Source organism: Triturus cristatus, chromosome 7 (assembly GCF_964204655.1).
Source record: "Triturus cristatus chromosome 7, aTriCri1.1, whole genome shotgun sequence".
NCBI classification, from domain to species: Eukaryota; Metazoa; Chordata; class Amphibia; order Caudata; family Salamandridae; genus Triturus; species Triturus cristatus.
Window position 1 is genome coordinate 1,659,632,132 of NC_140590.1, and position 27,888 is coordinate 1,659,660,019.

Below are 27,888 nucleotides of genomic sequence, written 5' to 3' on the forward strand. Positions count from 1 at the left end.
TTCTCCCTTTCCCTAAGGGTTCTTTTTGAAAACTGGCTGCAGTAGTAACACTGGTCTAGCTTGTGAGATGAAGGCAGACAAGCAATACAGACTGAGTGTGGGTATGATTTAGCCATCTTTCTTCCACAGGCCGGACACTTATTAAATAAGGCCGGCATTATGACGGGAAAAAATAGACAAAAATCAGAAAAACAACAGGAATTAGTAAGCCAAGTATTAAAAACGTCGAGTGAAACTAAAAAATTCCACTTTAGACCAGAAATTAGTCATACAAAAAACACTAACTGTCGAGCTCAATGCTCCAGGATCCTCACAGAAGTAGCCGGAAAAAAGAACTGACCTAACTGTCACCTGTGGTGCATGATGGGAGCCTGGGGGTTCCTGGAGGTCTTAAAGGCAGGTGCCAATTTTTCCAATTGTTCTATATGCAGCCTCTCTAGGCTAATCTGCCTCTATGATCTTGCCTTTTTACCTTTGAAAATAAAGGTTGTGGTTTTCAAAGCAAACTGAAAGCAGTTTTCTTTATCTTTATCATGAAAATATCATGATGTATGTTTCTTTATTATTTCAAATGTAAAATATTTACAATGCAATTGTGGCAGTTTGAGCCTAGTAATATGTTTCAGGCTGCATATGTATAAATATATATGCATATTATCTATATTTATGGGTATTTATATATATATATATATCTATGTAGATATATCCATATTATTTGTTATTGCTCCGGGGTCCCCGCACGTGGCCGGGACTATACAGTGCTTATGACTATTGATGAGTATCCCCTGGAAGAGAACTGAGTAGAACTCAGGGTCAGGGAGATTCCCTTCACACACGACGTGCAGTGAAAATCTGAGGGAAACTGCCTCTGCTAGGAAGGTTCTAGAGGGTGCTAACAGCTGATTGGCTGCATTTAGCTTTTGGTCCTTTTTTTAAAAGGACATAGATAGGCTATATTAGCATGGTTCAGGGCCATTGTTGCCTATGGCATTTCTGCAATACTGCTTGTTTATTATACCGTGGGACTCCCATCTCGACGACGGGGAATGATTCAGGCATGTGAATCTATGAAAGATACCCCAATACTGGATAACTGAAAGTTTTCTTGAGCGTAGAAGTGACCCTACTGACGTAAAAGTTGGATATTTTTTGTTTGGGAAAGGAAAAAGGATCCTATGTGATAAAAAGCAATGGTGAGGCAGCAGTAGAAAAAGCCTGACTCACCCCTGGAGACCTGTCAGAACCAGCAGAGAGCTAAATATATGTTTGTAAGCAAAGCAATGCAGTGAATATAACATAAACTTCCACATGGCTTTGAAGTGAAACAGCCGCAGTGTACTGCATAGCAACAAGCTTGAAGGAAAGCGGTTTAGAGTTCCTATCCATTGTCCCCAGGAACACCATTTCCTAGAAATAAGCTGCATGGCGAGAAAAGGCTAGCATGGACTTCGTATCGCCACGTCCCTCCCACCCAGAAGTTGCAAGAAATCATATGTCAAAGCCTGCACAATGACCGGCACGAGTGAAAATGCCAACAAGGCAGGATGTGTGCAGCAGGGAAGCTGCTTTTGTAGAGTCGACCTTATATATGGTGAAAATAGTAATGTTTTCTCATACATAAATCCTTTTCTAGGAAATATCCCTGTGGGATTGAATGCTGATGACAAACCTTGCAGGTTGGCACAAATACACCACATTGGTAAGCTAAGCCCAGCAGGCCTGCCTGGGCCAACAGTGTCTTCTGTTTGAAGAAAGATAATATTTTGTACCCAAAAATTGAAACTGATTTCTGCTTTTGAAAATATAAATATTGTAGTTCTTAGAATTTTGGGAGTACACATCTTCAAAGACATAAACAAAATCAAAGTCAATAGTGAATTCCCAGATGGAACCCTCAAATAAGGCCTCAGCTGCACGGATTTTATCTGAGAGATTTTTTTACCCACGCTAAGTGCCAGCAAATTTGTAAACCGAGTTCCACTTGAAGCTTGTGAAAGCTGGACAGGCTGCAGGTAGGCCTCTCATCGGTCAATGTAATGCATATCCAAGATGAAGGGCTGAAACTAGTTCTGGGTTGCTTGTGTTCCGGTACAGGAATGACCTGGCCTTGCAGCTCAGGCTGGAATGTTTCGATGAGAAGCAGGGTCAAAACTGATTTGCAAATGGCTGGGTCCAAACTGAGGTGGCTCGGTGGGTGAAAAACGATGGATTGAGATATGGCCCAAGCAATTGCCAGTGGCTGAGATTAATTCAAGCATTCTATTCATAACCTTGTTGTTTTTGCATTCGACGCCCTAAGTGCGCCAGGTATGCTCAGACGTGGGTACTGGGCTCACTGTGCCACCGGAACCAAGCTATACCTAGTTGAAGAGCTCATAAGAAGAGCAAAACCGGTCCTGGGTTGCTTGTGTTCCAGTTCAGGGAGGACCTGGCTTGGGAATTTGGGATGACTGTTCCCATGAGGAGCCAATTCAAGACTTATTTGCATATGGCTGGGCCCAAACTGAGGTGTCATGGTGGGTGAAAAGTGATGCATTGGAATGCAGCCTAAGCTACTGCCAGTGGCTGAGATTAATTCAAGCATTCAATCCATCACCATTTTGTTTTCACATTTAGGGATCAGCATATTTTCTTTTTCTTTTTGCAACATACGCCTGTATTAACAAAATGTCATCATTGCACCAGTTTGCCAAGGCCAGACGTTTAGGCTTTGCCAACGCTTGTTAATATATATATTGGGGAGAGGAGTTGGCCTAACGGCTAGGAGGGTCGACCTCAAATCTGGGGAAGTGGGTTCGAGTCTCGGCAATGACGCTGAACATCCTGTGATTCTGGGCAAATCACTTAATCTCTCCGTGTCTAACAAAAATCAAAAATAAATAAAAAAATGTGTCCTCATGTAATGCAACTTGTGCTATGTAAAGCGCTCTGATACCCTATTCGGGTCAAGTTCGCGCTATGAAAAACACAGTAAAATTAAAAAAAATATATATCTATGGCATTATGTTTATATATGCAGGATTTGCATAGTTCTTAAGAAGAAGCGCAATGTGGGCAAATACATCCACACCCCACTTCTTTACGAAAGGGAGCACAGATAGAGAATGCACTGCAAAGACATAGCAGTGATGGTAGCGTTATACAAATGTAATGTAATATTTGTCTAATGTAATAAATACTGCACTATTTATATTATGTACTACGTTCAGGGAAAAACACAAAAAGAACTGCAAACAGTAACCTGTTTATATCATGTAATTTTTGCACCCACACACACACGCAGACAACAGATGTTCTAATATGTGTATGATGTGCTTAGTGTAGGAAGATACAGAGACATGTGTGAGCATTGCATTTTTAGTCATATAATGTAATTAGCCGAGATACACACAAGCATAAAGACACACAGACACACACACCGCACACACACACACACACACGTATAATACAGAGAATCAGGGGTAGAACAAGGCCCTCTTTTATCTTTTATCTAAACTGGCACTGTCCTGTTTCCCAATGCTGCGAGTGCAGCTGGCTTGCTGTGTGAAATCATGGGCTGCTGGCTGTTCCTTGCAGGGCATCTCCTGACTGGGCAGACATAAACAACGTTGTCTTCTATTTGGGACTGTTAGGGCCTGGGAGAGCCCTGGGCTACAACCCTTGCTCCACCACAAACCTAGCAAGCACTCCACAAGGTAAGACTTCATTATGTGCCTAGCTCAGTCCCACATTGGAGGGCTTACAGCTGCAATGATGAGCTGCAAATCCACTATATGGAGCGGTTTCCAGCTCGCCTTGCCTGCCACTGTGTGATTTCAGCTCCTCACCAGGTGACTGTGTGAAGGGAGCCAAAATCGTGGGACACACGGTGGCACCATGTGAGTTTTCAGGCCAGGATCACACTAACACGAAGCATACTGTATATACACAGACACAACCTCGTATACATCCCACTAACTCAGAGGTCTTCAAACTTTTTTGCTTTGAGCCCCACCTAAGCAAATTTTTTTGAGGTCGCCCCCCTTCAAAGTTTTATGGCAAGGATTGAGAGAGCGGGAGGGACATGACTGCATGCAGGGGGCGGGGCTTATGGGGATAATTTCAAGAGTACTTTTTCTATAGCTCATAAACCACACTAAATATGAGATATTATAAAACATCAAATGCATCAGCCAAAACATGTATTGTCCCAAAAATACTGCTCCACATAATTGGGGTGTTGTGAGCCCCCCACACTCTTGAACCCCAATGCAACTACATCATCTGCACTAATGATAACTGCAGTCATGAGTAACAGGCTATCGTCGCTGCATCTTTCACCACTTCCCCACCATGCCCGACCACCACTCCAATCTTGAAACAGACTCTCTGCACCCACATTTTGTATACCTTTTCTCTGCAAGGGTGCTCTTGGTCGTAATGCTAGAGAGGAAAATAAGCTCCCATACCCCCTTTTTAAAGGGAGACAGTCATAATTGTGATGCAGTGGACCCCTCAAACCCCTGGTCCCCAGTCCTGCTGCATCTGCTTCATTAATGATAACCAGCAGTGGCCACTTACACATCTGGCAGCAGTACCTGCTGCACTGATGAATGGCCCTTTAAAAAAAAGGCCTCCTATATTCTCCCCTTCTTTGGGGTATCTCTCTGAAGAAGCTGTCTCTGGCCATTTGTAAACATAAAAATGAGTTCCCATACAGTGATCTCTATTCTGGGCCATCTCTTTGCCAACATCCATGAATCATGCTCCTCTCCTCTTTCTCCTGGACCACTTCTCTGAGGCCCCAGGGGTCAAGAGGATTAGGGCTCTGCCTCTGAAAGCAACCATGCTGACCTTCTACCTGCCACCCATTGCACTCAGGTATCACAAAAAAACTGCCCCTGAACGGTTAATGAGGACTTTGAGGTACCTCTACCTGAAAGCGAAGGGTGTGGTGGTAGTGCAGAAAGTTAAAGAAGAAACCACCCATCTTAGCAGCCTTAATTGATTGAGTCACTTAAAGTCAGGGCCACTGGAATTATGACTTTCTGCAGCAGCAGCGTTTTCCACATAATTATGAGTTTACCGCATTTGCTACATAATTCATCAACTGCTGCATAACCTGCAGATTTTTTTTTTCTAAAACTGATTCTAGCAAAAGTTACTTAAAACATGGCAAAGTGTTCCGGAGCGGTGGAAGGCCCTTTGCGAAGATTAACTGAGTGGTAATTTTTTAGCTGCTTATTGCTGTATTTGGGTGTTAAACTGGTGCTAATGAGGTGGAGTATTTCCCCTGACAATGTTACCATGAGTTCAAATGTCAAAATAATGAAATAATGCTAACCCCAAAATGTGCCGCATTGTGTTGCATGATTTATCTTTTCTTGCTCCATAATTTAGTCAACCCTGCCGCAGAATGTGGTCCTCTCCTGCTGAAAAATTCCAGTGGCTCTGCTTATAGCTTCATGGTGGCAAATATTTATTCTGTTTGAGGTGTAATGTAGGGGTGTTATCAGCTGAGTTCTGGAATAATGGAGACACACAAAAATGTCTTTATTAGATACAGTCTGCTTACTTATTATTTGAAAAACTATGGGGTATATTCATAACAACGTGTGATAACTACCGCAAGAGTAGCGTAACGCAACTTTCAATATCGCAGCCTATTGCGGGAAAATAACCCCGTGCCAACGTGGAATTCACAACAAGATGGTAACATATGATAGTCACCAGATAACCTGCCAAATCTCCGCGTGAAAATCCACGCCACACCGAATAAATGCGATACACGAACGCATAACAACATGCGATGAGGCCAACCGCGGTACAAAAAGTAGCGAAAACCAGCCACAGACATACAAATCCCACGTGTCTGGCGGAACAATCCACCATACAAACCACAGAAAAAATACACCAAAAACAATCCAAAGTGCATAGCAACATGGATGCACCCTGACACAGCGTAGGGGCCAACTCGAACCCCACAACCCCCACAGACTACCAGCAAGGAACAACAGGGTCGGGGAAGGCTAAGGAGAAGAGGAAGACGGGGTGCAGTCCGCAGGAAAACAAGACCAGTGTCACAGAGGTGACAGAACACTACCAGCAACTGACCGACTAGCAGACCACCTGGATTGCAGTCGGAGTGCCCAGGAGGCCAATCCAGGAGGCCAAGAGGCGCCGGCATGACGTGACTACCTAAACCAGGCACAAACCCGCTGCCAACAGGAAGGCAGCAATGGCGACAGGAGGTGGCAGTCCAGCACCACCGGAGGAGCTGAAGGAACCCCAGGCCACAGTCATCAGTGTGGAGACGGTGCAAGGAGTAGGGAGTACGGACACAACTCGAGAGGACCTGACACAACATCAACAGGGAGTGCAACGAACAGGGACTGGGGGGACGGGGGGAGTGGGCACAATGGCATACATGCACAACGAGGTGTAGCATACTGCACACCCACAATTACCCAGGTCCATGGGACGGATCCCCTTGGCACACTGCAGCACACACACATAGCACGAACAGCACACCCACATTGACGACAATGAGAAACAACGCGCATAGCCGACACTGCAGAACAGAGGACACAACTGGCTCCGCACATACACAGAAACATGTCTACTACATCTGACGGACCCGGAAACTGTGAAATGGAAATGTACGCGTACGACATCACATCTGTCATGTGCACCAAATGTACACTGTCCCGCAGAAGAATCCAGCACCCCCCAAACAGTCACAATGTACATTGCCATACAGTCTGCATGCAAACCTGCACAATGCGCCAACATATATATCAACACAAAGTCAATACGCACCTCCCCTTCACATCGCAGAGGTGCACACAACAACTTCAGCAGAGCACAGAATACAACACATCAGTGATGCTGGAGAGGACCACCACACCGTTGACACCTACGCCCTACAACAGCACATGGATATCCCATGCAACCCCCCCACGAGGACCCGGACAGTCAAGCTACTCAAAGGAGAACACCCAGCCTGCAAAAGCCCACACAGCAGGAAGCACCCGCAAGCACAGCTGACTCACGACACTTCACCCACCCACACATCGCACCCCAATGCCATGTTCCTGCACGCCAAAAGGAGGTGGCCCACCAGGTGTGGGTGGGGGCCGAACCCATGGAATGTGAACCAGGACACATACGTAGGTGTCCATCACCTTTCAGGGGCCACCAACACCCCACTAAGGAGACCCACACTGCCATAGAGACACATGCAGTTGCACATTCACAGTACAGAACCACAGGCAGGGGCGCTCAAATTGCAGTCACACACCCATCTTGGCTCTGCGTTCGACAGCCCTGGCCACTCAACTTATGAATTGAGTGGGTGACGACAAAGCTACATGACCAAGCTCCAACCCGCTGCCTGTGGTGACACGTCTGCATCCGATGTACACAGCACAATGTAATGGCGTCAGGCCCAGGGCCCTCATGCATACAAGACCACAGGGACACATGCAGATATCATGTTGACCTGGCTACGGGCACATGCGCCCGGCTCCTTTATTGGCAGGGTCACATGTACAGTGATGCCTGTGCTGGATGTGTGTGGGGTGAGTGTAAGCCATTCCGCACGGAATGTCTGGTGCTGGCAACCACTTGAACATTGGACACCAGTGCAACAGAAACAGAAAACACATGCATAAAAGAGTCAACTGCTGAGCAACATAGAGGGAGCCGGAGAAAGTCCAGAGGACAGCCAACATGCAAACAGAAGTGCACTGGGGATGGGACACTAGAGATGAGCACGCCCATGTGAAGATAAAGTCTCGAATTGTGTCCCTCCGACAGACACTTGATGCAGATGCAGTGGGGTGTGTCATACCTGCATCATCTTCCCCATCAATGTCTCAGGGCCCCCACACTGTTTGAGGTGACATAGCTGCGCAACCTCTCCATAGCTCAACCCAGCAGTTTCGAACAACGGACAATGGCTTGCGGTGCACTGAGTCACTGGCACCTAGAGTGCTGAGCAAGGTATCAGGCCGATGATGGCATCCACAACAGGTCTGAGCAACTCCGTAAGTCTGTCAAGTCCACCATGTCGGTAGTGTTCGATCACCTCTGTAATGATGATCTTGTTCTCTCCGGACTGCAACGCGTCATCCTCTTACGCCTCTCCGTGCGTGCGATGACATGTATTCTGCCTTTTGAATAACCGATGTTCAGATCCAAATCTGTGACCCACTCATGTGCAGCGTAGGCCGAGGGCAGTAGTCCACGTAGGGCCACAGACACGTGTGGTTGTGATGCCATGCACAGACTTGTTGGCACCACATCGGAGTGAGTATAGTGACTTGTCCTATGCCTTAAATGGTGTTCATTGCCATGGTGTAATCAAGACTCAGTTCCAAATGTGAGACCTACCTGACCGTTGTTTAGGCCCATTCACCGAGTGTCGCCGGCATAGTTTGGATGGCGCTACCGGCCTGCGTAGTTCAGGTTCAGTGGCACCATGTGTTGGGACACCTCTGTGTATGTGACCCGGGTTTCGTCCGGACTGAGCCGCATCTTCCTCTTACTCCTCTCCGTGCGACCACTGGTGTGGACTCTGCCATTCGTGATTTGCGCCTAGGTGCTGGATGTGGGACCTACTGGTCCGCAGGGTAGTCCTGGTCCCTCATCCACATATCGCCGGCTGGCGATGAACAGGGTTAGTGGCACCACATGTCGCGGGCTGGCATTGAACAGGGTTAGTGGCACCACGTTTCGCAAGAAGCCCATATGGAACTATGCCTCATTGATCGAAGGGAGTCTGGTGCTGTTGTCGGTGGATCGGATTTGGGGTCACTGCCATTCATGACTCAGGACACAGTTTTACACATGGGACCTACTGGGTCGAGGAGTAGGCCTGAAGCAGCCGTAGAATACGTCAACTAAAAAGGACTAAAGCGGGCCGGTGTCGTGGAGGCCGTGATGGTCTGAGGAGGCTGCCAAGGTCGCGGTACTCTGGCCTGGAGCTTGAGCCAGAACGTGGTGGGCCCTCCTTGACACACGCCGGCAGGTGACCAGTGAGGCCTGGCTGCTCAGGGGGGGCCTGACGGTTTTGTGGTCGGGCAGGCACACAGCATCAAAGGCAACTCCGCTCACGAGGACTGCGTCGGACTCCTGGCGAGGTGAGAGGCACCGCCCTGGTAGAGACGTTGGGCTTTCCGGAAGAGGACCACGCCCAGGGCTATGTGCTACTTATTCACACCCCTAAGCTGGTGTGGAGTACGCCGGGCCATCCCACTCCGGTCAACCTTAGGGGGGGGCGTAACAGGCAAGATTACCGCGAGGTCCCCAACTGGCTGTGGTGACATGGTTGCGGCCACTGTCCACTACACTCCATACACCAGAGGTGTATGTTGCCATGGATATGGGTGTGTGCTGCATACTGCGGTCTGTCCAGCACATCTCCGCCACTCTTGGCATTGTGTACTTTTCCAATCATGGTACTACTGCATCCTTCGCACATGCCTGTTTGCCACCTCTTCCCACATTCGGCTGTTGTGTGGCTGAGGTGCCATGCCATTGATGGCTCATGTTCACGGCTTGGCCAGGTGACCTTTGTGAGTTGTTCTGTCGTGTCTGGTGGGTGAGCATGTTGTTGTGCATGTTGGTTGTGATTTTGTGACGTGTGCATTGCCAGAGTTGTGATTTGCATGGTTGTGGAGTTGAGGTGAGTGGGGTGTTCATTTGGAACTTGCCAAGGGGCTGTGCATTTCCCTTGGTGCCATCCTGGGAACGCTGGTTGCTGATGGACTGTCCGAGGATGGAGGAATCATGCACACTGGCTGTGTATTTGAAGGCGACATTGTTAGAGGTTCCACGGTGTTCTGTTGTTGCTTGCACATTGGGGTGGGACATGTGCTTTCTGTTGCGGTGATTGTGTGCTGTGTCACCAGGGGGCACAGGTGGGACATGTGTGCTGTGGATTTCCCCCAACACTTCCGTGCATCCTGCTATGGCGTATGATCCTTGCTTGGTCTCCAGCATGACCTGAGCATTGTGTTGGATGTATGGGGACTGGGGTACCAGGGTGTTGGTGATGTCCAAGACAGGTGTGACAGACTTGGATGTGGCTGGCAGTGGGACTCCTCCGACTCTGGCGGGTGTTAGTTGGGGGATGCCAGGGGCCAACAGGTGCAGCCAAGCCAGCAGCTTGGTGTGGGGTGGCATGTTGGTTGTCTGCTGTGTTGGTGCCGTAGGCCTGTTGGGCGATGATGGTCGGGATGCGTGGGCTGGTTGTCCCTTTCAGCCTGTGGTGGACGGTGACATTGTCAGAGGTTGGGTCTGTGCAGCTGGTACGTTTCCTGGGGGTCCGCTGTCTTTGTCTGCGCTGCGTCTGTGGTGGTCCGGGGGAGGGCGGTGTTTTGGGTTAGGGTTGTGGTCCTGGGGTGGTGTCGGTGGGTGTTGTGGTCCTCTTGGGTCTCATGTCCGCATGATGGGTGGCTCCATGGCATCTGTTGCTCTTCCGATGTGGCCCTGGGCTGGTCTCCCTTTTGTGGTGCAGGCTGCCGTCCGGCTTTACACCAGGTCAGAGCAGGTGTAGATTTCCTGGTGCTAACCCGCCGTCTGGTCGTTGAGAAGGTTGAAGTGTGATGTTGTCGCGGATTTTGGCACGGGAACGCCCGCTCTGCATCTCATTAGCGATAGTTGTGGGGGGCCTCTGTGGCGATATTTTTTGCGGCTGCTATCGCGGGTAAACTGGTGCTGTGGGCTGTTTACACCGGCTTGTGAATGGGAAGGTATATTTATCGCAACTTTGGCTGCGATAAAGTGCTGTTGACTCGGCGATAGTTTGTTGTGAATATGCCCCTATATTTTGTAAGAACTTGTGCTATCTCAAACACTACATCATTTTGCAGCAGCCTAGCTTAGACTATGTAAAATACTATTTTAAAATACTGATTTACATATTTACAGTGCTTTCTGCCACAGGCTGGGACCTCATAGCAATATAAACAGGGCCACTGGAATTATGTGGCAGGAGAAGGCTAAATTATGCAGCAGGGTGACTACATTTTGCAGCAAGCAAGCAAAGGCAAATTATGCTGCATAATGCTGCACATTTTGTGATAGCATTACTGCATTATTTTGTCATTTACACTTGTTAGCACGGTCCTGGCATATATTGCCCTTTATAAGTACCAATTTAATACCCACATATAGCAATAAACAACCGAAAAGTGACGAGTCAACTTTTTTGTTAAAATCTGCAAATTATGCAGATGACGAATTAGGATAAATTACTTACCTGTAATCCTAGTTCTCTTCCAGGGGTATACGTATCAAAGTCATAAGCACTGAATAGTCCTGCCGATTCGCGGGGACCCCGGAGCATATACATTAATACATACCAATATATATATGTATGTTGTCGAAAACACATATGTAGTATCTTCAAACATACATACATATATATATACACCTAAACATGCAGCCTAAGACCATACAGCAGGCTAAAATTGCATTGGATTTTTAATTTAAAATTAATACGTTTACAAAGTATTTTCGTACATAAAACATCCACTCCTTACTGTTTTGACAAATCCGTAAAGTAATGTCTGTGACCATTTGATCAAAAGTGCATTCCCTTTGGAGCCTAGTTGGTGGAACCTGGATGCGAAGATGGGGCATTTTGCATTTGTTGCATCCGCAAACAGGTTGATGTCTGGAAAACCCCATCATTGGAAGATGTCCTGTGAGACTTCGCTGTTTAGCACCCAGTCGTGAACTTCGCCGAAGTTCCCACTTAAAGTCTGCATGGACATTGAGAATACCTGGGAGATGAATTGCAGAAATGGTTAACTTCCTTGCGAGTAACCACTTCCATATTTATTTCAGCCTCCTGTGAGAGAGGTCTTGACCTGGTTCCTCCCTGTTTGTTCAGGTAATACATGGTTGTGGTGTTGTCCATCTGAATCAACAGGGAGCGTGTGCGGGTGGCCGGGAGCAATGACTTTAGTGCAATATGCACGGCTCTCAGCTCTAGGATATTGATATGATACCCCTGCTCCATCTCTGACCACAGTCCCTGTACTTGGAGAGAACCCATGTGAGCACCCCAACCCTGGGGGGAAGCGTTCATGACAATTGTCTGGCTGGGAAGATCCTGATGGAAAGGAACACCTTTCAGCAGATGCGATCGTTTCATCCACCATTTGAGTGAATCCTTGGCTGACCACAGTGTCTTCCCAACGGCCGGAGATTGGCGACCACTTATCCTCCAACGCTTGCTGTAGAGGACGCATTTGTAGTTTGGCATTCGGGATGATGAAGATGCAGGATGCCATCAAGCCCAGAAGTGAAGACGCTTGTTTGACCGTGGGAAGGCGAGAGCTGAGGAGAGTGCAGCACTTGTTGTGTATTGAGGATAACCTCTCCTCCGAAGGACACACGCTTGTGCTTACGGTTTCCAAAAAAGCCCCCAGGAAAAGAATCTTTTGAGTCGGGTTGAAAATTGACTTTTTGTAGTTGATTTGTAGGCCCAGACGGCATAGCACTCACATGGAGCATTGAAGGTGATTCTGCAGCAAAGTGGGTGACAAGCTTTTCAGCAACCAGTCATCCAGATATGGATAGACAAAGATCTTCTGCTTGCGTAGAAAATCTGATACTACTGACATGCATTTTGAGAACGAGCAGGGGGCTGATTTGAGCCTAAAAGGGAGGACTTTGAACTGGAAATGTTGAAGAACTATCTAAAAACGCATGAATTTCCAATGTTTTCTGGAAATTGGCACGTGAAAATATGCGTCCTGAAGATCTATAGAACACACCCAGTCCCCTTGATGGACTTGAGAAAAAATCTGGTGCGGCGCTAACATCCAAAATTTCTCTTTGCGGATGAACTTGTTCAAACGTCTCAGTTCGAGTATTGGCCTGTTTTCTTGGGTTGGACCCTTTTTCAGAACCAAGAAGTAACAGGAATAAATTCCCTGCCGTTGTTGCGGAAAAGAACTTCCTCTATAGCATATTTTTTTAGTATTCACCTCCGCCTGCAGCAAGTAATGTTGTTGGACATACGTTCCCCGAGGTGGTACTGATGGAGATGGGGATTTGAATCTGAGCAAGTAACCATTTTGCACAATATTGAGCACCCACCTGTCTTTTGTGATCTTTCTCCACTAGTCCAGGTGAAACATGATACTTCCTTTTTAGTGATTTACTCGTATCCTTTGTCAGTTTCTTATGCTGAGTATGTAATGAGGCTCATTATACCATGCACTTTGTGTAATCAAGCCGCAAGGCGAAACACGTCACTTTGATTTATGAAGGAATAAATCGATAAATTTCCCAATACCTGTCTGTTGTCTCTGAGAGCGCAGGTGACTTTTCCTGTAACTGCATATTGGATTATCGGCTGCTCCGCCGACTCTGGGGCCACCTCTCACGGGACTCCAGCTTCCAGCAGGAGCATAATTTTGTGATATATATATATATATATGTCATGGCGGTGCTTGGTGCTCTAATGGAACAATAAAGACTTTTGCACGCAGCAGCTTGGGTCCGCCTTCGTCCTTCCTGACAATCGGGATTTGTAAGACGGAGTTCTTTGGATATATATATATTGGTATATATTATTGTATATGCTCCGGGGTCCCCGTGAACGGGCGGGACTATTCAGTGCTTATGACTATTGATGAGTATCCCCTGGAAGAGAATGTGGCAAATGCAGGAAATCTAAACTTATGCGAGAAACGCCTCAACCGCACACTTGCATAAATCCAGAGGCCCTGACTATAATACAAAGGTCACTATTATCCCACACCGACTAGGGTTCAATTATTTATCACTGAGCTTTGACACATACAGACATTTGCAGTGATGGTAGTTACTAACTGAGGTTTCATAATTTAAAAGAGCACATTTATCACCCGTTAGTTTGACCTGCATACATTTTTCAATTAAGCTGTTAGTGCATTATTTCATATGCACTTACATGACTATGAAAACACAAAACACTTAAAGACTTTTTTTTAATCAACCTCTCTGACCCTGCCAGCACACTCACTGACTCCCGCCCCCAAGGCACTCCTATCACAGTTCTCACTTCAAGAGTTTCAAGCACATGAAGACAGCCTGGAAACGTGGCAAATAAACATCGCTGCACTTTCAGACCTTCTTCATTTACGTGTATTTGCAGAGGCATTTGTGCCCAACAGGGGCACCCTTCCATGCGCCCATTGCCTAGACTCAATCTCTGATTGTATCTTTGTCTTTCACTCTTTAAAGCACTTTCCTGCCTTTGAGCTATGCAAAAAACATATGGTCATATGTCAGAATACAGTATACAGAAATATTGTCTGAGATACCTTATTTGCCCTAAAAAGCGTTTATCAAAATATTATACCACTGGGTGTAGATTTTGTGTTAAGATACTTTTGTAAACATTATTTACGACACAATATTTATGGAGGCTGATATTCTGACAATCATATTCTGGTCTCACTCTGCCACATACAAACATACATACATTCTTAATGACTTTTCACCAGCACTGTACAAGCCATCAATGTGTAGTGAGAATGTTATTGTAAATTAGGCCCTGGATTGGTGACATGTAAAGTCAATTAGAAAACCTTGTCCTTCAAAAATTAATTTACAGAAGCAGAAATGTGTTGTTTGATGTTGTTTTTGTACTTGCACAGTTAAGCAAAATGTGCCTCTTTCTTGTCACCCAATTTCGTGCGTGTTTCTTTAAGGAAGAGCTGCACTTCTGTGCCAACATTATGACATCATCCAGAGGATAACAAATCCAAAAATGGTGACCTCTAAAGATGCTTTCCTTTAATTTATAGTAGGTATTAGATTTGCCTTAAATGGCTCATCCTGTGTTTTTTATCAGCATAGGTGCCATCAAGTAGTTCATTTAAGCAGATTCCTCAATTGCTGCTCACAACTGGACTGAAAATGCTGGAGTCCAACCACAAAATACACATCTTTTGTCTAGTAGACCTTCAAAAATTGAAAGCGGAATGTATGAGTCCATACCTGGAAGTTGTTGAGGGTATCCCAGGAGTGGAACAGAGATCAGAAAAGCAGCTGCACCGGCTCCGAGGAAGCCCACCCACCAGGCCCCAACCCAGAGGGGATTCTCAGGGGTAAGGTCAGTGCTGAAAGAAATGAAAGAATACACCCTTTACATAAAAGTGTGGAAAGGTTACAACAGTGTCATTAATCCAAACAGATGTTTTAGTGGTGGACTGAAAGTTAAATGTTTATTATTATGTTTTTCTTCAGGACGATACTTGGTCTGCCAAACAAATCTTTTTTCAGTTGTATTTTTTCTGAGTACTTTTATGATATTGTAGATTCATGCTTTCTTATTTCTATCATTCTTCTGATTTCTACCATCCCTTTCCGGTTCCAGTTAACTTCTTCAAACAATTACAATTTTGGATAACGTGTAGACCCAAGAGAATGACAAAGTAATATTTAATTGATCTAATGTCAATGGCCTTTTGAAGAATAAGTAACTACGGAGCTGTACTATGAGGTATGGTCTTATGTAGCTGTCAATGATTTAGCAGACATGGAGCGACGCTTGTTGAAACACAGCCTTCTTATACACGGAATATAACTGAAATGAAGTAAGCAACAATATTAGATATTTAGTTCTTTATTAGTAAACATATCGCAGGGACACGGTAACAACCTTTCCCATAAGCCAGGCTCCCTGCCAACATCAACTAAAACATCAACTCAAGCCAAAGTATGCTAACAATGTCCCACTGTGACCTATAACATACGTCAGTGCCTGCAGTAGCGGCCGGTGTTTGCTACGAGTGGCAGGGCGGACGGGGTGATGGGGGCATAGGGGTCGCGAAGGAAGGGGGGAAATAAATAGTTTAACCCCTTCCATGCTCATGACGGAACGGTTCCGTCATGAGCCACGGTTGGGCTGTGCTCATGACGGAACCGTTCCGTCATGAGCCCGCCCGCGCTCGAACCCTTCAGCACCGCGGCGGAATTCGCCCAGCGCTGAAGGGGTTAAAAAAAAAACCTTACCTGCAGCCGGCCGCGTCCCGCTCCTCTGCTCCTATCTCTTCTTCAGGCACAGGCTCCCAGCTTTCCCTGCGGCCAATCCTGAAACTGCCCTCGCATGAGAGCAGCTTCAGATTGGCCTGAGCGCTCTCGATTAGCGCTCCAGGACAGACTGGGAGTCTGTGCCTGCTCTCTCAGAGCTTCACTGAGCATGACGGTTTGACCGGCCTGAGATGGCTGGCCAAACCGTCATGTGCAGTGAAGGTAGTGCACACACCACTCCCCTCAGTGTTGTCAACCCCCAGGCCCCGCCCACAAGATGACCGGAAAGAAGAAATAAAACGAGTGTTGTTTTCTTTTTTTTTGTTGACATTTTTGGGGGGGCCGACGCTCCTCCACCACAGCGGATGAGCCGCCGCTGAGTCTGCCTGCCATATAGCCCTCAAACTTTCAGTTTTTTTAGTCTGCTCCTCTGATGTTAATGGACTGTAAATTGAACCCTATACTGAAACGCAATCAACTGAAGTAATAACTTGGAGGGTCATAGCAGTAAAAATGGCCCTCTTAAAAACAAAGTGCAAAATGGTGGTCAGGTTATGTTTTCATAAAAAGAATGAAGTTTTACCAATGTATTTCAATGACACTGCGATGCTGGCCCGAGCTTCCAAATAACAGGTGCATTGAAAAGGGGTGTACAAAGCTGGTTGAGTTCGCTAAAGGAGTATAATACTTGTTTTTCTTCAAAAATGCACATCTCCCCACCCTCAAAACACAATTATTCCCCACTTGGCTGCTATCCACAGGCACAAAAATGATGAGAGGGGAAGGGTGAACGTGTCTCTCGAGATTTCAAAAATCCCTCTCCCAACCCTTCCACAATACAGCTTTATGCACCACTCCCATACATTACCTAGGGGCCAGTGATATAAAGAGGGCCAGAGGTGGAGCACTGGAGCAAGAATTCGCTTGTCAACATGTTTCCCTTCCTCTTTGTAGCACAATCTGGGCACTAAGCACCTTTCATTTGTAGTGCCACACTGCTTTACAGCACCCTTTTTCAAACATAATTCATACACACATTGTTGCAAACATACACATATGTACTTCCTTTTCTAAATTTAGGTAGCTCTTCTTACCGCCGTCTTCTTGTTTAGTAGCGCTGTAAATAATTGGCGCTATTATTATCTAAATCAGTGGTAGGACAAGATGGCGATCACACTGTACACATCTATCTGAGTTCTGTGCAAGACCCCTGATAAGGAATAGTTTCTTACCTGTAACTCCAGTTCTCTTGTAGAGGTATTTCCGTGATAAGTCATAAGCATTTGAATAGTCCCACCCACTTGCGGGGACCCCGGAGCACTTCATTAGATATATCTTCTTAAGTTGTCATCTTTTGCCTTTCTTCGGGAAGGCCTGTGTAGACACTTAAGAGATAGAAAGACGATAATGCAGCCTAACTAACTAAGCTACACTGGCCCTTACTTCATCTTGAAGTGAAAAAAGGTATCCAGTACTTTTAAAATTTTGCAATTTATGGAGTTTAATAGCTATAGAAAACTCCCCTTCACAAAACCCCTTTTTTCATGATAGAGAAGAAAAGGTTGGACAGAGAAGCCCGCTATAGGCTGCCATTATATGTCTGAAAATGGATACTGTGCATTTAAGAGTCTCCAGAGACCACCAGTATCCCATGATGCACCGCTAGTGGCAGTTACGTCAGTTCTTTTTGAAGGCATAGAGAAGTGAACACCTATGCTAGATCCTGGAGACGTCTGCTTCTTCCACCGGGGAGGAGGGAGGGTTGCTTATGACTTATCACAAAAATACCTGTACAAGAGAACTGGAGTGACAGGTAAGAAACGATTCCTTCTCTTGTAGGAGATTTCCGCGTATAGTCATATGCATTTGAATAGACTAGCAAGCCCACCCCAAAAACCTCTAAGCGGTGGAAGAAAACAGAGAAGTGACATTTCCATTTATGCAAACAGATTCTGAAGGGAAGCCTGTCCAACCTGAGCATCTGCCTTGGCATCAGTGTCCAGGCAGTAGTGTTTTGTGAATGTATGGACTGACTTCCAGGTGGCAGCCTTACAGATTTCTGAAGGAGTAGTTTCTTACCTGTAAATCCAGTTCTCTTGTAGAGGTATTTCCGTGATAGTCATAATCATGTGAATCGTCCCGCCCATGTGCGCGGACCCCGGAGCACTTCATTAGGTATATCTTCTTAAGTTGTCATCTTTTGCCTATCTTCAGGATGGCCTGTATAGACACTTAAGAGATAAAAAGACAATAATGCAGCCTAATCAACTAGGCTACACTGGCCATTACTTCATCTTGAAGTGAAAAAAGATAGCCAGTTTTAACTTTTAAATTTAGCAATTTGCTGAGTTTTACACATAGAAAACTCTCCTTCACAAAACTTCTTTTATCATGATAGAGATGAAAAGGAATGGATAGAGAAGCCCCCCATAGGCTGCCATTATGTGTCTGCAAATGGATACCGTGCCTTTAAGAGTCTCTAGCGACCCCCGGTATCCCATGAGGTACAGCCAGAGGCAGTTACTTTCAGTTCTTTTTGAAGGCGTAGAGTAGCAACGTCTGCTGAGTCCTGGGTACGTCTGTTTCTGCCCCCAGGGAGGCAGGCGGGTTGCTTATGACTATCACGGAAATACCCCTACAAGAGAACTGGAGTTACAGGTAAGAAACTACTCCTTTCCGTGTATAGTCATATTCATGTGAATAGACTAGCAAGCCCATCCCAAAACAACATTAAAGCGGTGGAAGAATCAGAGCACAACCGCAATATTATGCAAATAGATTACGAAGCAAAGCCTGTCCAACCTGAGCATCTGCCCTAGCATCAGTGTCTAAGCAGTAGTGCTTAGTAAATGTATGGACTGACATCCAAGTGGCAGCCTTACAAATTTCTGAAATAGGTAGCTGCTTTACCTCTGGTAGAGTGAGCCCTAGGCTTACTAACCAAAGTCTTGTTGGATTTCTGATAACACAGCTGAATACAGGAAATAATCCACCTAGAAATGGATTGTTTAGATGTAGCTAGACCAGTTCAGACCGAGCCATAGTTTACAAATAACTGGATCTACGGATCTCCTTAGTCTTGTCCAAATAGAACTTCAAGACCCTCCTAACATCAAGGGAATGAAGCGACCTCTCAGCAGGAGAAGAGGGATTCTGAAAAAATGTAGGCAATGTAATAGTTTGGTTTACATGAAACTCTGAAACTACTTTAGGTAGGAACTTAGGCTGAGTTCTCATAACTACCTTAGAGGAATGAAAGACTGTATAAGGCTCTTTACAACATAATGCCTGAAGTTCGCTAACCTCTCCGGGCAGAAGATATGGCCACAAGGAAAGCCGTCTTCCAAGACAGATGCTGAAGAGAAGAAGCCTTATGAATGGGTTCGAACGGTTCCCTCATCAGCCGAAAAAGAACCACATTGAGCTCCCAAGGAGGCGAAGGACGCCTAATGGAAGGAAACACTTTCTTCAATCCTTCAAGAAAATCTCCGATGACTGGGATTTAAAAAAAGGGAGTTTGTGAAGGACATTTTCTATAAGCAGTTAAAGCTGCCAGGTGAACTTTGATCGAATGAAACTGAAGGCCAGATTGACATAAGTGTAGCAAGTAAGGAAGGATGACATCTTCCTTGCAGGAGGTAGGATCCACATTCTTAGATGCACAACAGATGCAAAATCTCTTCCATTTATATGCATAGGACGTGCGTGTAGATGGTCGTTTGGCCTCCTTCAATATCTCCATACAGTCCTGAGGGAGATTCATATGTCCGTACTGTACTAACTCAGGGGCCATGCCGCCAAACTCAACGACGAGAGGTTGGGGTGCACCATCTGCCCACCGAACTTCGTCAGAAGGTCCAGCCGGCATGGAAGACGGCGATGTAGCAGGAGAGACTGGTGGAGTAGGTCTGTGAACCACCACTGACAGGGCCGCTCCGGAGCAAACGAGGATCAACCTGGCCCGTGATTGCAAGAGTTTGATCAGTACTGTTGGGATCAGGGGAATTGGCGGAAAGCGTAGAGAAAGCTGCCTGACCAGTTGATCCATAGTGCATTCCCCAGAGTCCCTGGTTGGTAAAACCTGGAGGCGAAGTCACGGCATTTGCTGTTTTCCGCGGAAGCGAACAGATCGACTTCTGGAGTACCTTATCTTTCGAAGATGTCTCGCACCACTTCGTTGTTTAAGTCCCATTCGTGATTTTCTTGAATGAGTCTGCAGAGCGCATCGGCCTGAGCATTCTGAACACCTGGGAGGTGAGTTGCTGTGATGGTCAGGTTCATGGCTAACAGCCAGTTCCAGATGGCCTGGGCTTCCCGAGATAACACTCGAGATCTCGAGCCCCCCTGCTTGTTGAGGTAAAACATTCTGGTTATATTGTCCATCTGAACAAGCAGAGAACTGGTGTGAAACGAGGGCTGGAAGGCTTTCAGCACCAAATGGACTGCTCGAAGTTCCAGGAAGTTGATGTGGTACTTGGCCTCTTTCCTGGACCACATACCCTGTATCTGAAGGTGGTCGGAATGTGCACCCCAGCCGTGGAGAGAAGCATCCGTCACTATGGTTTGCGTCTGCTTTCTCCTTGTGGAAGGGAATCCCCCGGAAGAGATAGCCTGGAGAACACCACCATCGGATGGACTGGAGAGCCTGCTGCGACAGCTGAATCCTGTCTTCCCAATCCCCTAGTTTCTGGTCCCACTGATCCTCCAGACATTCTTGCAGGGGTCTCATATGGAGGTGTGCGTTTGGAGTGAGGAAGATACAGGAGGCCATGGAGCCCAGGAGAGACGATACTTTCCTAACCGTCGGGGAGGGCATAATCATGAGAGCTTGAGCCTTCCAAAGGATCGATAAGTGTCTCTACTCTGAAGGACACGCGTTTGCTGTGCGTGTGTCAATGGTGGCTCCCAGGTACTGTAGACATTGTACAGGAGTCGAGACAGACTTCGTGAGGTTGATGTGGAGGCCCAAACGTAGTAGGAGATTGGAAGTCTGATTGAAATGCAGTTGCTCTTCCTGAAACGTAGCTACCTTGATCAACCAGTCGTCCAGATACGGGTAGACGAACACCTTGTTCCTTCTCAGCTGCGCAGCTACCACGGCCATGCATTTGGAAAATGTCCGAGGCGCTGGCTTCAGGCCGAAAGGCAGCACAGAGTACTGATAATGGTTGTTGCCCACGGTAAAACGCAGGAACTTGCGATGTTTTCTTGCTATGAGCACGTGAAAATATGCATCTTGAAGATCTATTGCGCATAACCAGTTTCCCTGATGAAGTTGAGGGTAGATTTGATGCACGGACAACATCCAAAACTTTTCTCTGCAAACCCATGTGTTGGCCTGTCGCAAGTCGAGAATGGGTCTGAACTTGTGCTTGTCTTTCTTGCGGACGAGAAAGAACCGAGAATACAGTCCTGTTCCTCTCTGTGACAGAGGAACCGTTTCTACCGCCCTTTTCTGTAATAGGGTGTTGGCCTCCTTCTGCAACTCGCATAGCATGTAGCGTGATCGAGTTGGAGGAATCGACGGAGGAGAGCTTGTAAAACGTATCGAGTATCCACTGCGAACAATATTCAGCACCCTATTGTCCTGAGTTATTTTCTGCCACTCTGCCAGATAGTTTTGAATGCTTCCCCCGACCGGAGTGGATAACGGACGAGGCGGAAGAAACTCTTCAGGGCTTGGAACCAGCAGTGGCCTTGTTCCCCTGTCCAGACTGCTGGTTATTCATGCGGGCCATCTCGTCGTCTGCATGGGAGCCAAAGAGAGTTGTGCCGGAAAACGGAAGATTGGAAATGCGCTGCTGCGCCTCCGGCTTTAGAGATGTAAGACGAAGCCAAGCATGTCTCCGTAGAGCAATTCCTTGGCAATACCCATGGCCCGCCTGGATGGAAGTATTTGCTGCAGCACTGATGACTTGATTTGAAACCATCAGGCCCTCATTCACTATCTCCTGAAAATCTTCTTGTTCATCTCTAGGTAGGAGATCCACAAATTGTTGAAGGGACTCCCATAGGGATCTTTCGTAACGGCCCAGCAAGGTCGTAGAGCTGGCTGCCTTCATGGATGTAGCCGCGGTGTTGCAAGCTTTTCTCCCCACCGAATCCAGTTTACGGCTCTCCTTATCCGGTGGGACCGTGGAAGTCGGAGCCGTAGCATGCTGTTTTCGTGCCGCCACCCCTATGTCTGAGTCCTGGGTGGGTCCAGTCGGAGGAAGGCAGGATCCAACTCAGGTGGGCGATACTTCTTCTGTAACCTGGAAGGTGCAGATTTTATATAAGATTTATTTAAGAGGTTTTATATAGCGCTAGCCAGACCCGAAGGTATCGGAGCACTTCACAGCATATAGGAGAAAAAAAAACATCACACAAAAGAGACAAAAGTAAACAAAAGTATGGCGTCAAAAACAGCTCCATAGCCGGTTCCTCCAAACCAGGCACGAAAGGGAGCAATGGACGTGATGTTTGTCTCTGCTGTAGAGTTTCAGAGATCACCGATGTCGACGGAACAGGAGTAGACAGGGGTATGTTCAGCTGTGAAGACCCTCTAACCAGAACCTCCTGGAAGGTGGAGATATCGTCCACAGGAGACACCCTCTGAGGGGGAGAGTCCATTAGAGTAGGTGAATACCTCACCGTACACGTGGAAGACGTATTCCTAGAATGCTGGGAGCGAGATCTCTCATATCGATGACGACGGGATCATGTGAAAGACCAGTGTCCTCTACGGGAATGATGTCTTGAGCGAGACCATGTTCTTGGTCAGCGAAGTTCTGGACGCATGGGCTGAGGAGCGTGGGCCCAGGCTGAGGCAGAGGAGGGAGCGGTGGTGGAGGTGGTGGAGGAGGAGGAGGCGGTGGACTTGGCACTGGTGGTGGTGTCACTGGCACCGGTTGATGAGGAGCAGGAGGAGTCCTGGATGGCGAATAGGTACGCGAGTACTCCGAGCCTGAAGAAGCGATCAACCTCCTCCTTTTTCGGGCTGGCCGCCAAGAAGGGGCCCTGGACTCAATATCAGACCTTCCCCTCGACGTCGATCCACTGCTCGATGGCGAGCGTCGACGTCGTCTGGAACATGAACTTCCTGTCGACGACGATAGGCTCACTACGGAGCGAGCCCCAGAACGGTATATCGACGTCGAACGTCGTGTCGACCCTTCGACGTCGACCTTCTCGTCGACTTCAATCTTCTGCTCGACATCGACCTTCTCGTAGACGTCGATGGCGATCGGCAGTGACGCCTCGACGGCGACCGGCGTTGCCTGTGTGACTCCGATCGACGACGATGTCTTGACGGCGATCTATGTTGAGTCGACATCGAACGCGGGGAAACCCGCGAAGGCGACCTTGTCCGAGAGCTCGCCGTTCTTTTCCTCGACGTTTATCATCAAAGACGCTTCGACCCAGAGCCTTGAGTCGACGGAGAGCATATGGTCGTCATACCTGCTCTCGACGCCGTCGCTGCCGTCTTCGACATCGATCGCAACCGGTGTCGTTTTTCTGCCGTTTTTCGACTGGGGAGCCCCCCAGAGGTTGAAGCATGGGTCTTGGTAGAGAACTTACCCTCTCCTAGCCCAGAGGCTGAAGATGCTGCCTTCTGTCTTCTCTGCTCCAACCCTTGGAGCCGAATCTTCTCCCTGTCACGCAGTCATGCAGGGTGCACTTGGAAAAGGTCTAACAAATAGTGCAGGTGTCAGGCACATGAGACACAGACAAACACAGAATACAAACTCTGTGAGCATCAGACTTGGCCTTCTTCCTACCACAGTCAGGACAATTGTCAAACAGAGATGGCATTTTGACAAGAAAACTGCAGAAATTCTGCCAAAAAATTACAGCAGAAGGTAGCTAAAGGCCAAAGACGTTGAGTGAAACTTCAAAAATTCAATTATAGAACAAAGTTTGAATGAAATACCAAAAAATGTAGAGCTTAATGCTCCAGGGTCCTGCTAGCAGGAGCAAGAAAAAAGAACTGAAAGTAACTGCCTCTGGCTGTGCATCATGGGATACCGGGGGTTTCTGGAGACTCTTAAAGACACGGTATCCATTTGCAGACACATAATGGCAGCCTATGGGGGGCTTCTCTATCCATTCCTGAAAAAAGGAGTTTTGTGAAGGAGAGTTTTCTATGTGTAAAACTCAACAAATTGCTAAATTTAAAAGTTAAAACTGGCTATCTTTTTTTACTACAAGATGAAGTAATGGCCAGTGTAGCCTAATTGATTAGGCAGCATTATTGTCTTTTTATCTCTTAAGTGTCTATACAGGCCTTCCTGAAGAAAGGCAGAAGATGACAACTTAAGAAGATATATTTAATGAAGTGCTCCGGGGTCCAACGCACATGGGCGGGACTATTCACATGAATATGACTATACACTGAAATCCCCTACAAGAGAAATAGGTATATTAAGGAGTAAAGCCGCAGTAGCTGCTTTTCCTCTGGTAGAGTGAGCCCTAGGCTTACTAGCAAGAGTCTTGTTGGCTTTCTGGTAACAAAGCTGAATACAGGACACAATCCATCTGGAGATGGATTGTTTGGAGGTAGCTAGACCTGTACGGATAGAGCCATAGTTTACAAATAACTGATCTGCTCATCTAATATCCTTAGTTTTGTGCAAATAAAACTTCAAAACCCTCCTGACATCTAGGGAATTAAGTGACCTCTCAGTAGGAGAAGATGGATGCTGAAAAAAGGTAGGTAGTGAAATAGTTTGATTTACGTGGAAATCGAAAATAACTTTAGGGAGGAATTTCAGATGTGTCCTCATCACCACCTTAGAGGAATTGAAAACTGTGTATGGTTCTTGATAACATAGTGCTTGGAGTTCGCTAACCCTGCGGGCAGAAGTAATGGCTACAAGGAAAGCTACCTTCCAGACAGATGCTGAAGAGAAGCCCTATGAATAGGTTCAAAAGGCTCCCGCATCAGTCGAGAAAGAACTACGTTAAGTTCCCAAGGAGGAGAAGGACGTCTGAAGGGAGGAAAAACTTTCCTCAAACCTTCTAGACAATCCATAATGACAGGGATTTTGAAAAAGGAAGTTTGCGAAGGGCATTTCCTATAAGCAGTCAGAGCTGTGAGGTGCACTTTACTGGAAGGAAATTGAAGGCCCGATTGTGCCAAATGTAGCAAATATGGGAGTATCACATCTTCCTTGCAAGAAGTAGGATCTGCATTCTTTGAGTGCACCAAATGCGGAATCTTTTCCATTTATACGCATAAGAAGTGTGTGTGTAGATGGTCTTTTAGCTTCTTTAAGTATCGTCATGCAGTCCTGATGCAAATTCAAATGTAAACACTGCACTAACTCAGGAGCCATGTCGCCAAATTTAATGACGAGACGATGGGGTGCACCATCTGTCTGCCGAACTTCGTTAGAAGATCCGGCTGACATGGGAGCCGGAGATGCAGCAGGAGAGATCGGAAGAGAAGGTCCGTGAACCACCACTGACTTGGCCACTCCGGAGCAGTGAGGATCATCTTGGCCCGTGACTGTGAAAGCTTGATGAGGACTGCCGGGATCAGGGGTATCGGAGGAAAGGTGTAAAGAAATCTGCGTGACCAGTTTATCCACAGGGCATTCCCCAGAGTTCCCGGTTGGTAGAACCTAGAGTCGAAGTTTCGGCATTTGTTGTTTTCTGCGGTGGCGAACCTCGGACCTCTGGAGTACCCCATCTGCTGAAGATATCTCGCACCACAACATCGTTTAAGACCCATTCATGGTTTTTCTGAAGGAGTCTGCTTAGAGCCTTGGCCTGAGCATTTGGAACACCTAGGAGGTGAGTTGCTGTGATAGTTAGGTTTCTGGCCAAGAGCCATCTCCAGATCGTTTGGGTTTCTTGAGATAACGGTAGTGATCTCGAGCCCCCCTGCTTGTTGAGGTAGAACATTGTTGTCGTATTGTCTGTCTGGACAAGCAGGGAGATGTAGTGGAGTGATGGTTGAAAGGCTTTCAGAGCCAAATGGACTGCTCCTAGGTCCAGTAGATTGATGTAGTATGTGGATTCCTTCGTGGACCAGTTGCCCTGTGTCTGAAGGTGGTCTGTATGTGCACCCCAGCCGAGGAGAGACGCATCCGTTACTATGGTTTGTTTTGGTATCTCCTTGTGGAAGGGGAGCCCCGCAGGAGATTGCGGGGAGAACACCACCATCTGAAAGACTGAAGGGCATGCTGTGACAGCTGGATCCTGCCTTCCCTATCCCCTATTCTCTGATCCCATTGATCCTCCAAGCATTCCTACAAGGGTCTCATGAGGAGTTTTGCATTTGGAGTGAGAAAGATACAGGATGCCATAGAGCCCAGAAGAGAGGAGACCTTCCTCACTGTTGGAGTGGACATGTTCATGAGAGCTTGAGCCTTCCAAAGGATCGATAAGCGTCTCTACTCTGAAGGATACACGTTTGCCGTGTGAGTATCGATAGTCGCTCCCAGATATTGAAGACACTGGACAGGTGTAGAGACGGACTTCATGTGGTTGATATGGAGACCCAAACGAAGAAGAAGATCGGAGGTCCATGTGAAATGTAGTCGAACTCCCTGAGACGTGGACGCCTTAATCAGCCAGTCATCTAGGTATGGGTAGACGAACACCTTGTGCTTCCTCAGATGGGCAGCCACTACTGCCATGCATTTTGAGAATGTCCTGGGAGCTTACTTCAGGCCGAATGGAAGCACACAGTATTGATAGTGGTTGCTTCTCACTGTGAATAACAGGAACTTGCGATGCTTCTTTACTATGGGGACGTGAAAGTATGAGTCTTGCAGATCGCACATAACCAATCCCCCTGATGAATTTGAGGGTAGATTTGATGCAACGCTAACAGTCAGAATTTCTCTCTCTGAACCCACTTGTTTGCGTGTCATAAATCAAGAATGGGTCTGAGCTCGTTCTTGTCTTTCTTTTGGACCAGAAAGAACCTGGAATACAGTCCTGTTCCCCGCTGTACAAGAGGAACGGGTTCTATTGCCCTTTTTTGTAAGAGAATGTTGGCCTCCAATTGCAAATGACGTAGTTGGTACCATGAGTGTGTGAAGGGACCAATGGAGGAGGGCTGATGAAATGTAGCGAGTACCCATTGCGAACAATATTCAGCACCCAATTGTCTTGAGTTCTTTTTTGCCACTCTGCCAGGAAATGTTGAATGGTTCCCCCTAACGGAGTGGGTAACAGAAGAGGGGGAAGAAAGGCTTCAGGGCTTAGAACCAGAAGGCGCCTTATTCCCTTGTGCAGGTTGCTTCAACCACGAGCCCTGAGTCAAAGGTGAACATATCGTCACCACACCTGCCCTCAACGCCGTCGTCCTTGACGTCGACCGGGAACGGCGTCGTTCTTCCACTCTTCTTCACCTGGGGAACCCCCCCAGAAGAAGAAGACAGGTTTTGGTAGAGGACTGACCCTTTCCTTGCCCAGAGGTCCCATGTGGATGCTGCTTGCTGTTTTCTTCGCTCCTCTGCCCCTTGAAGTCGAATCTTCTCCCTGTCACACAGGGTGCGCTTGGAGAAGGTCTTACAGATGGAACATGTCTCAGGAACATGAGAAACAGGTAAACACTGAATACATACTCTGAGTTAATCAGATTTGGCCTTTTTTCTTCCACAGTCAGGACACTTGTCAAAAAGGGAAGGCATTTTGACTAATAGACTGTGGAAAATCTGTCTATAAGTATTAAACTCCATAAATTGCAACATTATTAAAGTACTGGCTCAAGGTGAAGTAATGGCCAGTGTAGCCTAGTTAGTTAGGCTGCATTATTGTCTTTCTATCTCTTAAGTGTCTACACAGGCCTTCCCGAAGAAAGGCGAAAGATGACAACTCAAGAAGATATATCTAATGACGTGCTCCGGGGGTCCACGCATGTGGGCGGGACTA

At 46.9% G+C, this 27,888-nt stretch overlaps 1 protein-coding gene across 1 annotated transcript in view; it reads right to left on the reverse strand.

Annotated features, from left to right (window-relative positions):
- The window catches only part of LOC146812650 (solute carrier organic anion transporter family member 4A1-like), a 542,408-nt gene that overhangs the window by 376,892 nt on the left and 137,628 nt on the right, over positions 1-27,888 (reverse strand). Inside the window, exon 4 of the mRNA XM_085619748.1 lies at positions 14,986-15,107. Coding sequence (XP_085475874.1) covers positions 14,986-15,107 — 122 coding nt within the window. The remainder of the gene's footprint in view (positions 1-14,985; positions 15,108-27,888) is intronic.